Raw genomic sequence first — 11,541 nt, 5'->3', positions numbered from 1 at the left:
TCGGTTTCATCTGCAGTAGCGGACTTGTCTTTGTTCGAAGTGCTCATAAGAGACTCCTGAACAAGGTCATCCGTTCCTGAGTAACGAAAAATACTTCAGTCATCTAAATTAGCTTATGAGAAAAAAACCTCGATCTTCTGATTCAATTTTTATCCAATTTCAGATCCAGATTACCTGGCTGAATGCCGTCGGGGCGACTCGTTTGGACAGGGTCGTCCGCCTTCGGTGACCCTGGAAATGAATAATTTCAGCGGTTGAAAAAAAATGAAGAATAAATCCTTCTGTTTAATGGTCAATATAATAAAACGGGAGTGAAATCCTAAAAATATTTATTGACTTTATCAAACAATCTCCCCATCCCTTTTTCGAGTCCATGAGGCTATAACGTTCCGGATTACTGGGTAGGAGCGGTTTAATTACGAAAATTCAAACAACCGCCTCAGATATGGTGGCTATTTACTCCGGGTACACCAACGTTATAGGATCATGCTTTGACGGAACCCGCTACCGACACATCCGAATGATACCGGTGACCCAGGGTAAATACTCACACAAATCGGCGGCAGCTTTTTGCCAAAGGGTTCAGTTTTCCCAGGAAAGTTTCCCTCTGACCTTTCGGTCCGGACGTAATTCCTTCGCATGTGCCGAAGATACGTTTCCGCGGATTGATTCAGCCATATTTTGTTTTTTTTTCTTCTAAAATCATGGCTTTTTAACAACCCGGAACGGATTTTTCAGCAGCCTTCCGAATAACGTCTTCTGACTATCAACTTTCTTGAGAGCAGCAGCCCGCTTCTCTCGCATCTCTTCTTCGTTGAGTTCGGCCTCGAAATTCCAAATCGGAGGAATTGATTTCACGTCTTTTTTTGGAACAGGTGGTTCCGGTTGGAGAAACATCCCAGGCACTTTGACGAAGGAAGATCCTGTTTTCCGTTGCTCTAAACTGCTCAGACTTTTCTCCGTTAACTCTTTCCAAGCGCTCGTTTCACCTCCTGGTTTTATATCGGGTGAATTACTCTCAAAATTAACCTCCTCGGGTATATTTCGATACGAGGACACCGCTGACCTTTCGAAATCCGTTTCGGTGGCTCCGGTTTCAGATTTTGCCGACAGAACGTTCACGTCTAAATCATCGCCGGGCGCAGTTTCGGGAGTTTGTTGCCTTCGATTTGAGCCAAGGTCATTTCCCTTACGTAGTTCATTGACCCTGGTCATGAACTGTCTGACGTTGACTCCCCAAAGTGATTTTTCAAAGTAAAATGGCTTTTTAACATCTGCTTTAGAATCGCTTACCTGGGGGTCAACTTTTCGCGCCTTATCTTTTATTCTTACTCCCCATTCCGTGCGAACAAAGTTATCTTCGGTCACGGCCTTCCCATGTTCATCCATCATAGCCGAGCGTACGTGCGTTACCTCCTCTGCGTTTTCAGCTTGATCAGTCCGCAGGACAGGTTTCTCGTTTTTTCGTTTCTCCTCTTTTTTCTGATCCACCGGTTTTTGCGGCATGTTCGGTTCACGGATGGGTACGGGTTTTGAATTCCGTGGGCTCAAGCCCATCGCGGCCTTCAAGGAACCCAAAATTGACATCTGCCGTTTGGACATTCCTACGGTTCTCATGTTCGAGTTCGCGGAGCGCAAAAATCCACCGTACGTAACGAAGGAGCACTTTTCACGGCGATGAGAAAAAGTCCTCGAGTCTCTCCGGCAAATTTTCGTTCTTCCGAAATCCTCGACATGCGCTGTCCTCGCAAACGAAATATTAACTACATTGACCGGTAAACGCAAAAACGAGCTCTTCCCATCTCTCAATTTTCACCGCATGTCATTCCAAGTAATCTAAGGCCAGTAATTTTTTGGGTAATCGAATTATTCTTACCGGATGATTGGCCGAATAATTTTTTGAACCTTGACAGGAACCCCTCATCGTTTTTGACAGTTGCTGCGAACGTTAACTAGTTAGTAATTTTTCAACTTCGTCCGAAACTCCTTGTCAATCGATTGTCCGAAGATAATTGAGAAGGTTAAACTTACAATTCGATACGAATTTGACAGTGAGACCGTGCGGCAATTTTTCAAATCTCCTGATCAGTGATAAATTCGGTCTTGCGTAATTGAGAAATCCGTTCATAGTCGAATATTGAAAAATGAAAAACTTGTAAAAATTTTGAATCGTAAAATTTGAACTGAAATCATAAAATTTTGACGTTGGTTTCTACTTTCTCGATTAAAAAATGTGTCTGTTTTCGCGACTTCAACGATCTCTATTTGTTTTTTGCCGACAGCTAGCCACGTTGACAAAAAAACAGAGGACGAATCTCATCGAAGGTTATTCGTACTCGCCTCCTGGAACGCCAAGGCGGAGATCGACAATTTTATTTAAGGTCGTCGATAGTAAAAAAATTAAATTATTAACGCGGGCAAAAAATCTTCGATGACCTCAAAGTCCACATAATTGAAAGGTTCGATTCACGGATAAAGAATTTTTTTTTCCCCGACAAAACCGACGACGATAATTATTCCTTTGAAGTTTAGTATGATAATTTTCGCTGTGATATTCGCCGATGTCGTTAACGTACCAAGATTATAAATCTATAATGCGGAAGCTCCGAAATAGCCGGTGCTCGGGTCGTTACTTTTTAACTGCCCGTATAGAAGTGCGAATTTTTATACCTATTTCTGTACACCTATATCATACGATTACCCGAATATACCGGTCGTACAAATTTTTCCGATCATTTTAACGGCTCTCGTTGCCGCGGCGTTTTTAGGTTCCGAATACTCCAAAATCTGACGATATATAATATAAGTTGTGAGCTAAACGAACGGAGATATTCCACGCGATCGTAAACATCTCCATCTGTCCTAATCGAGGGAATTCAATCCGCGTAAAACTGTCTTAACGAACGAGGAAAGTTCGAGCAATCCGTTCGACAGCTATAATTCCGAAAATCGCGGTGTCGGTGTCGGTGTACATCGCGGTGTACGTGCGATACGGGTGAGTCGCGGTATTCGCCGGGCATCAAAATCGATGATTTGGCCTCGGTTAATCATCTCTAACTTTTTTTCCATCCCCAAGAGACGAGACCCCTCGGCACCCAGTAATGGAATAATGGACCCGCTGGCCTTTGGCGGACACGCGCACTTTTGTATTGATCCCCAATATACTATTTGACGGCAAAAGTGTATCGCACGTTGCAGAATCTTTTTCTCGCGGACAGAAAATTTCTAGGCGTGCATCTTTCCCTATTATACCAAATGGTGGTGTCGTTATTGGACTGTTCATGTAAGGGTATCGAGAAGCTTGTCGAAAAACTATTTTCTCCCACGGACGACAATTTCTGAGCACACGGAGAGTCGGAGTTCGACGTCAGACCCCCTCCAATAGGCCATGGCAAGTCGATCCACGTTCGTTGATAGCCTTTGATAAAAGTTTAAAGGACGTTATCGCGGGCATAGCGGTCGAACATTAAAAACCACACGTGTCCCTAACGATGGAGCGTCGATGCAGCTTTAAACAGCAATTCTGTCCCTAGCATTCCGAACGCCCTTTATTGCTGTGCCCTGACACATGCTTTCTACACGTCTTTTATTTCTAAACGCACTTGGATCGAATTGCAATTTTCTATTCCCTTTTTTTTTTTTCTCCTTTTACCCAACCAAAAAGTGTTGGAACTTTTCACCTTGTCGGGAAAATTATCGTCTCCATTCAGGGAGCTTTGAAAAAAATTCAAACATTTTCTGCCCCGATTTATCGATTTTTTGCAAGGGGTTCAGTTTTCCTGGTTCAGAATCAATCGCAATCGCAAGTGCGTTTATAAGTCCGACTGGAGAATTTCGGGATTCTGCGGTTGAAATTTCCTTCACTCCCGCTCAGTTGTGAGATGAAAATGATAAAAATATGTGGAATACGGCTGTAAGGGAATTACAAATATTTCCCGTAACGGCGCGAAACCTTGACATTAACCATAAATTCGTGGTCCCCAGTGCCGAATACCGTCGCTACACAGCAATTGTATAAATTGGCTATGACAAACTTATCGTCCTCGCGACCGGCGACGGTAGGGGTTCCCCGTTTTCGGATGAAAAAATACTGTCACGACATCCCCTTACTTCGGGGCTACACCGAACACGTAGGTCAATTGAATGCAGGTGCGCGTCTTCCGGTCCCTCGTCGTCGTTTGAGACATAGTTCCCCCGAGGCGTTGTCCTGCCTTTCCAGATCACGTACCGCACCCTACGCTATGCCAACAATTTCTTCGGTCACGTCTTGTGATTTGTCGCTAAGTTTAGCGAATAAGGTAAACACCCATACGCACGGTTTTTTTTTTTGAAAATTAATTTTCTCATCTCACGTTCGAATTGTCTATCGCAATTTCGATGTCGTACGAATCGACCACCTACTAGATTCAACGATCACCTTCCCGTTCGAATTATAAAAATCGTCGAATCCTTTTTTTTGGTTTTCGTTTTTTTTCCCTTCAGACCACATCGCGTGTACAGGTATACATACAATACAGATATACCGGGCTCGCATACCACGTGCCGGGGTTTAAAAGCGTGTCTGTATCAGGGGTGAGTTTACATTCACGAGGCAATGCGCAGCGGGTCCTGTGGGCTGTGGCAGGGGTGAAAACCGCTCGTTTATCAGGAACCGACTCTAGTGAAAGCGACACCGTAGGGCAACACCGGGAGAATAACAATTCCTTCGATTGAAAAAGTATTGGCCGCGGTACGAAACTTTGGCGAAACGGTAAAATTGGACGGATTTTTCACAGCCAAATACGTTTTTTCAATCCACTTAGATTCCATTGAAGAATTTCCTGCGCTTAAACGGGTCTTCGAACTCCCCAGCGAGTTCCGAGTCTCGAATGTCTAGAAATGGTGTTCCTAGTCGATGGTAAAGCTGCGTCAAACGTTACAAATTCCGCTTTGGTAATATCATTTTTTCCTCGTTTTTTTTTTCCTTCCTCTATTTGATTCCCGGAAAATTCAGCGGGGTCGTATGAAATTTCGTTCTCACGGAAAAAAAAAGGAAAAATTTCGTTCGGAGCGAGGGAAAAAATATTTTAATTAACAACACGGCGAAAAGACGAAGTCGAACCCCCTCCCACCCCCCCCACGTCCCCACTCCCCCGCCGCTCCCTTGTGTGCGTAAAATTTACCAGTATTACGTTTAACGTATAAGACGGGATATTTCGTCGGTTATTCCCCTTCATCGTAAAATTTAGCGAGTCTGTTTTACTTTGTCATCTCCGGTTCATCCCGGCTGTCAACAAGGGGTATATTATAAATGCTAGCCAATTTAAAATTCATTACAAGGTGTAGGAAACGGCGGGACTGTACGCCCCTTGTCTGTCACTCCTTCCCGTTCCAGCGAAAAGGTAGCAGGGGGTAATTGTTCGTCACTGTTGCGAGACTCGAAGAGAGATAAACGTCGGATAGAGGCTGCGAGAGAAAGCGTAAGGGAAGGAAAGCGACGCGAGACGGCGTAGGAAAGGAGGAAGGGCGGGAAGGGCCGAGGAGGGGGTAAGGCAATCTCCCTTGTCTTGTTTATTTAAATAATGTAGGGAGGAGAGGAGGACTTCCCGGGGGTTCCGGGGCGGGGGAAGGGGAAGGGGAAGAGGATCCGAGTGAAAAAGAGAGAGGAGAGAAAGCTCGGCCGCGGGAAATGGGTGAGTGACTACAAAGCCTCAAAATCCGCTAAGCTGTCGGGGGGGAAGAATTGTGAAGAGTGTGACATCAGAGAAAACCCACCTGCCATCGCGTACCTTGTACTCGAAGAGCCGAACATTAGCTGCCACTTTTCCGAGGTTCTTCGTATTACGTGCGACACGGTATACGTATACGCCGCTGCAGGGCGGAGCGACGAGCTACTATTTTATTTTCGTTTGCCGGAAAATGTTTCAAAGCGGCCCAATTTTGGCTCCCCGTGTAAAAGAGCACGTGTCCTCCAGGCACGTGTCTAAAGAAAAAAAAAAAATGAAATAAAATAACAAATAAATAAAGAAATTGGTCTACCGAAGAGAAAACGAAATAGAGGAAATTAAAAATGAAGAAAAAAAAAAAAAGAGAGTAAAATTTTTTTTCTACAACGTGATTGATTTCGAACGATCCCCCACCGTGGATCAGTGAAATATCCCGTAGCCAAAGAAGGGATAAAAAGAATAAAGAATTTACATGCGAGTTACAGGAGCGTCGGGGTCCTAGGATTTTCCGTGCAGTTCCCCCGTTGATCCCTTCGTTCCGCACCCCCTGCGCCCGAATTTTGCCCCGCCGCCAATCCAAGGCCAATCAATCGCTTCTGTAGGAAGTCTCTTCTTTATAAATGAGGAGCAACCGGGCGTTTTCGGGGTGGTGTATACGTACAGTAAGTTCAGGCTCCATGGTTCAGATATTCACGGGTTGATTACCGCGCGCGCCGAGAAACAGGGAAAGAGGGACGCAAGGGAGGAGGGGGGGAGAGGGGACAGGGTGCGGGGTGCGGGGTGCGGGGTACGAAGTGGTTGTAAATTCCCCGGAGGACGCCTAACTCGACAACTGACAAATTAGCCCCGCTTTTCGGCGACACTTGCGAAATGGGGTGACTACTCCCGGTTATTCCCTTTCTCGACCACTTACGTACACCGCGGGTACACCTACACCACGTTCACCTTCGAAACCGTCTACAGATGCAGCGCGAAATTGATCTACAACGATACGCAGAGCGCCTAGAATCTCACCCGATATACCTACTTCGAACTGGTCAGCTGAGCCCTGTCTGTCCTCATTCTCGAACGCGCTTCTATTAATTCATGCAAATTCATTGCCGGTATCCCGTTCATTTCTCAAGTGCGAGATCCTCGTGAAAACGGTTTCACCCGATACGTTGGAAAATTGAATTCTGGATAACTGGCGTTTTCTTTTTTTTTTTTTTTTCTGACAGCGATTTTCCAAAAATACCTCCAACGCAGGGGGAAAAAAAAAGACATTGTCAGTTGGTCTTTGAGAAACTAGAGTCGTGAGTATTTTAAAAAGTTCCAAGTTACCTCCCTATGTCGAAGGTCATCCGAGTGTTTTTATAGATGGTTTGGAGAAAAGCACAGCTTAATTAAGGTTGACCCGAACAAAGGATGAAGAGTCGTCGCTCGGAACGACTGGAGAACTAAATGAGGAATGGTTAGCGCCTGAGGTTTCCAAGCTTTCAAACTACCGCCTGGGGACCGAAACCTCGTTTGCAGACGTTATATAGACGAGCGAAGTAAGTACACAATTCTCCGCAGTACACGTATACACGTACGAATATATGGTACCTGCTGTACGTACATCCGATAGGATGTCCAAAATTGCTTTCCCGCATGGTTCTTACGAAACTGGGCAATGCGGAGTAGGGGGAGGGGGTGGCAGGGGGGGGGAGGGCGTTTCGATCCACGCATGTAAGTAAGGCCATGTAATAATAAAGTTCGCTCAAAGTGTTCTCGAATGCTCGGCTATGCAAGTGGTGAACGTCGTCGATGTGAAACATGGTAAAAATAACCCACCGAACCGCCATCTGCCCATCGTCGCATAGACGCGCTGATAAACAGCGCACTCAAACAACTTACAGGTCAAAAAACTCTACCAATCTCAATGCCCGAGACCCGATCGAAACGCGAGCTAAGTTCGAGCTTTGATGTCCTTTAACTTTTGGCCGATTTCGCCTATCCGAGCACGAGAGCCCGATATACCGCCGCGTCTTTCCACTCGATTATCCGCGTTGCTTCGAAGGAGACCGAGAGGCGATTTTTTTTTTCTTTTAAAAAAAAGCCCTCTAGGGTCTTTCGAGTTTCTGCGCTTGTTTTTTCTTTCCTTTTTTCTTTTTTTTTCGTTTCATTTGATATGATGAACCGGAAGTTGATTACCCAGACCCGCGCAGCTTCTAGACAACTACTGTGGAACTCGAGCTTAATTTCCGGATGAGGATTTTGCGGAGGTCTCTCTACGTTTCGGAGTATCCAACTTAGCCGGGTACAATTATCATACATCTTGGGAGGATTCGTTCGTTATACGTACGTTGAGACCGTGAGGGTTATGGATGGATACGGTAAGTTCTACTATCTCGGTGCACCCGCTACAACTTCGAAATATATGAGAGCAAAATTAAAGCACTACTTGAATATAATGCCTTGTAAAGTTACCTCCATTTTCCGAGGTAATTTTGCAAAAAAAAAAAAAAAAAACTTTGATACATCTTTTTTGTATTTCATTGGGAAATTATTTTGGGAATTGAATATTTCGAAATCAAGAAAGTTGCCCCCTAAAGATTCACGTAAAAAAAAAAAAAAATCATCCGAAAACTTCAAAAAGTCTGAAAACAAATTTTTCAAAAATCGTATCTCTTCCAAAGTTCTTCCACTTTTAAGTCGAGATCATAATTTGTTAAAAAAAAAAAAATATTTTTGAAATCAAACGAACACTTTCGCGATCACATATCGTTACACTCGGAGTCCGGTGATACATACAAGTATTTTTTTTTTTTCCCTTGGCCTTAATCGGTGAAAGTAAACGTTTCGTTCACCGTCGTCCGTCAGTTAGACCGTCGGTGGGTTCCAGGACTCGTTGATCGATGGGCGCCCGTCAGTTGGCAACACTTTTAATTAAACCACCCTCGAGATTAGCTCCCTCTCCGCCCCCTCGCGTAGTCGAGGCTGAGAACGAGAGCTCGCTAGCTCGCCTGTTCCCGACTCCTTCTAATTGTTTTAAATCTCACCCTTATACAAGAGCTGGGGGCAGACTTTAAACTCTACCGCGACTCGCTATTACAACGGGAGGCTGCGAAAGGGAGCAGGGAAAGTAAAATGTATCCATTAAAAAAAAAAAAAAAAAAAAAAAGAGAGAAAAAACGAACATGAAAAACTGGAGAAGGAGGATGGAAAACCGCACGAAAAGTGTCAGGGTGACAGATTCCGCGGCTCAGCTGACGTTTATAAGATTAGCATGAAAAGAGTTCTCCCTCGGGTTTTTACGCGGGGATATCATCCCTAATTTAAGAATTTTTACGCCCCCGTTCAGTTCGCAGTAGATTTCGGGTGGGCGGATAATTTTTCAAACCCCATAGTTTCGCCCCGAATTAGGATTCTGCGTGTAGAGCAATCTTTGGTATTCGGAATATGTTCGGACGGAGGTGTAGGTCGGAGGGGAATGCGTGTCGGACGTAAGGATTTCCGGGAATCTCTGCCGCGCGTCGGGAATGTCCGTTTGGGTGACGCGCCTCGACGCCTTCAGACCTCGTCACCCTTCGTCTTCGGTCCCAGTTTGGACCCCGCGAAGATTCTAGCGACGTCTTGAATTCGTCCAACTTCACTGACGGCTAACGTCCGAACTCCGACAAATGTGCGGACGTCAACTGTCAAGCTTCGACCAAACTGAAATCGCGCCTCGCAGATTCTTCCTCCGAACCAATAAGAAGCCCCCCCCCCAGTCGAGTCGATTGTCACCGAGAACTTCGCACAAAGCGATCGCGAAAATCGATCGTTTATAAATCGTTCTTCAGAATTCCGGACGATCACCAGCGAAATCGTTCCCCGTTCCAGGTGCAGATAATTCAGAGCTATCCTTGCCGGAATCTTCCAGAGATTCTTTTTCGGAGGTCACGCAATCTACCTCCGGAAATTTTAGGTCTCAGAAAATATCGGCGGAGAGGGGTCGGCGAAAACACGCGACGGGAAGAAGACGTCCCTGAATTTCCGTACGGGAGTGAATAGGAATATAGCGGAAAAAAAGAGTGACCTCCTCGCAGTAACAACATTTCGGACCCTTCCGCGACCGGTGGCGTAGCACGAGTGCAGGACTTCGCGTGCGTTGAGGTCATCCCTCGACTCCTTCGAGGATTTATACCCTCGTCCCTTAGACCGTCCTAACTAGCAACCGTAGGTAGAACTCCTCGGCGCAGTCCACCCACTTACTTACTTACTTCCACGGCCCTAAGGACGACCGGCGTCGGGGCGGACGCTGTTAAAATATCGCCTCCTGTCCTCTCGCTTGCTCGACTCTCCGAACCTCCGGTACTGCGGCGGCTTGCCTTTATCGGACGTTTCAGATTCCTAAAGTCTTGAAGATAGAAGACGAAGAAAATCGCGTGGCTAGGTGATCCTTAAAAATAGAAGGGAATCCCGGTGCGCGGCGAAAATCTAAGAGAAAGTTCTCCGCGCCCGTATAAGACTCGCGATAAAGTGAAGGTGAGAAAAGGAAGAAAGTAAGATGGAGATAAAAAAAAATATCTGCATGGATTAAAGTTTGAGTGGAATCTCGATGTACGGAACTCGTTGATAATGGTACGTAAGGTGGGAATTTACATACGGTAAAATAGTTTTATCGCCCAGAACCCCAACAGTTATCCGAACGGATCGCTTGCGGAGTTGCGAGGTGGACGCGATATATGGACAAACTAGGGTAAGGAAGTAACGTTGGATGGATTTATTATCATCCAGGGTGTGCAGGAGATGCAAATCTTAGACTCAACAGAACTCAGCTGACCCAGCTTAGCGTTGTAGTTACAAACTCGCAACATTAACTCCGTGGCATTGATAGAAAAAGGCGCAAAATCTGGCTTAAAACTTTCGGAGATCTCGACAAAATTCATCCCGATCCATAAAGCTCAGACTTCGAACTCCGAGTCGATTGTCTTGGCGATCGGTTCGACGATTGAAAACTTGGTAAATTTCGCTCAAATTTGTTTCTCCCTTTCATCGATGTCACGCGAGGGCGCGGGTTGATTTCAAAACCGTTTGGTAATACGGGCCGTCATTTAAGAGGGGTAGTTAGGGCGTATAGCGCGCAGTAGCCCCCGTAGAAAGGTCTAATGAACCGCAAATGCGTTTTCTTAACGACGTTGTTAATATTTAAGCAAATGCGAGTTGCTCATGAAGGCGAGCGTATAAGAGTTGCCGTTTACAAGCCCAAGAGAATCGTTCCGTTCTCTAATATTTCATTTGGGGCTTAATTTTCTGGTCATTGGCTCGGCGATTTAAGCGAAGAATAAAGTCGAGAAAAAGGTACACATATTTCGTACCATTAGAGTGCAATGCGGTTGGTAAGAGATTTTTTCGAGATGAAGAAAAGATCCGGTTGCGCCAGTCGGTATTTCGGAGTCTAGCGTTTGGCTTAATTGCGTCTATTTATGCCCCTTTGCTTTTCTCCTTTCCCGAGAAGAAGTACGTGACATGTTTATGAACACGAGGTCCACTAATGCTCGATGCCCTCAATCAACCTATCGGACGATCCCCTCCAGCGTCTCTTTGGCTCCACTTTTCTCCAGTTCTTATCTCTCTCTCTCTCTCTCTCTTCTTCATTCACTTTTTCTCTTACCGAATTTTCTCCTCTATTTTCTTCTCTTCTCCAGGGGCGTATTGATCTTTGGGGGCGCTTTGATCTACCGAATAAAGGTTCTTTCTCCCCTTCCCTTCCGTTCTCTTCCCCCTACCCTCCCCCCAACCCCCCAACACCGACTCGCACCACCTCCTCCTATCGCTGCACATACTAACACTCGCCAAATTCAGTAGGCTAACGCACGATCAACTTCGCCTG

General features: G+C 45.5%; 1 protein-coding gene across 1 annotated transcript; it reads right to left on the bottom strand.

Annotated features, from left to right (window-relative positions):
* Positions 1 to 365: 365 nt before the first annotated feature.
* LOC105686816 lies at positions 366 to 2,210 on the bottom strand. The gene is made up of 3 exons (XM_012401954.2): positions 2,032 to 2,210; positions 1,877 to 1,939; positions 366 to 1,739 (listed from the first exon to the last, which is right to left on the bottom strand). Exons 1-3 carry the CDS (start codon positions 2,126 to 2,128, stop codon positions 703 to 705), a joined length of 1,197 nt encoding a protein of 398 aa, XP_012257377.2. The 5' UTR covers positions 2,129 to 2,210; the 3' UTR covers positions 366 to 702.
* Between the last annotated feature and the right edge of the window lie 9,331 nt (positions 2,211 to 11,541).

The sequence above is a fragment of the Athalia rosae genome, chromosome 3 (genome assembly GCF_917208135.1).
Source record: "Athalia rosae chromosome 3, iyAthRosa1.1, whole genome shotgun sequence".
In the NCBI taxonomy this organism is placed as follows: Eukaryota; Metazoa; Arthropoda; class Insecta; order Hymenoptera; family Athaliidae; genus Athalia; species Athalia rosae.
Note: the sequence above shows the minus strand (reverse complement) of the source record. Positions and strands in the feature narration are given on the sequence as shown.

Excerpts from the sequence above, each read along its gene's own strand:
- LOC105686816 (XM_012401954.2), bottom strand. The coding sequence starts at position 2,128 with ATGAACGGATTTCTCAATTACGCAAGACCGAATTTATCACTGATCAGG. Across the intron at positions 1,940-2,031 it reads TGTCAAATTCGTATCGAATT|CAACTGTCAAAAACGATGAG; the intron begins GTAAGTTTAACC and ends TAACGTTCGCAG. Across the intron at positions 1,740-1,876 it reads ATTATTCGGCCAATCATCCG|CGCATGTCGAGGATTTCGGA; the intron begins GTAAGAATAATT and ends TTGCGAGGACAG.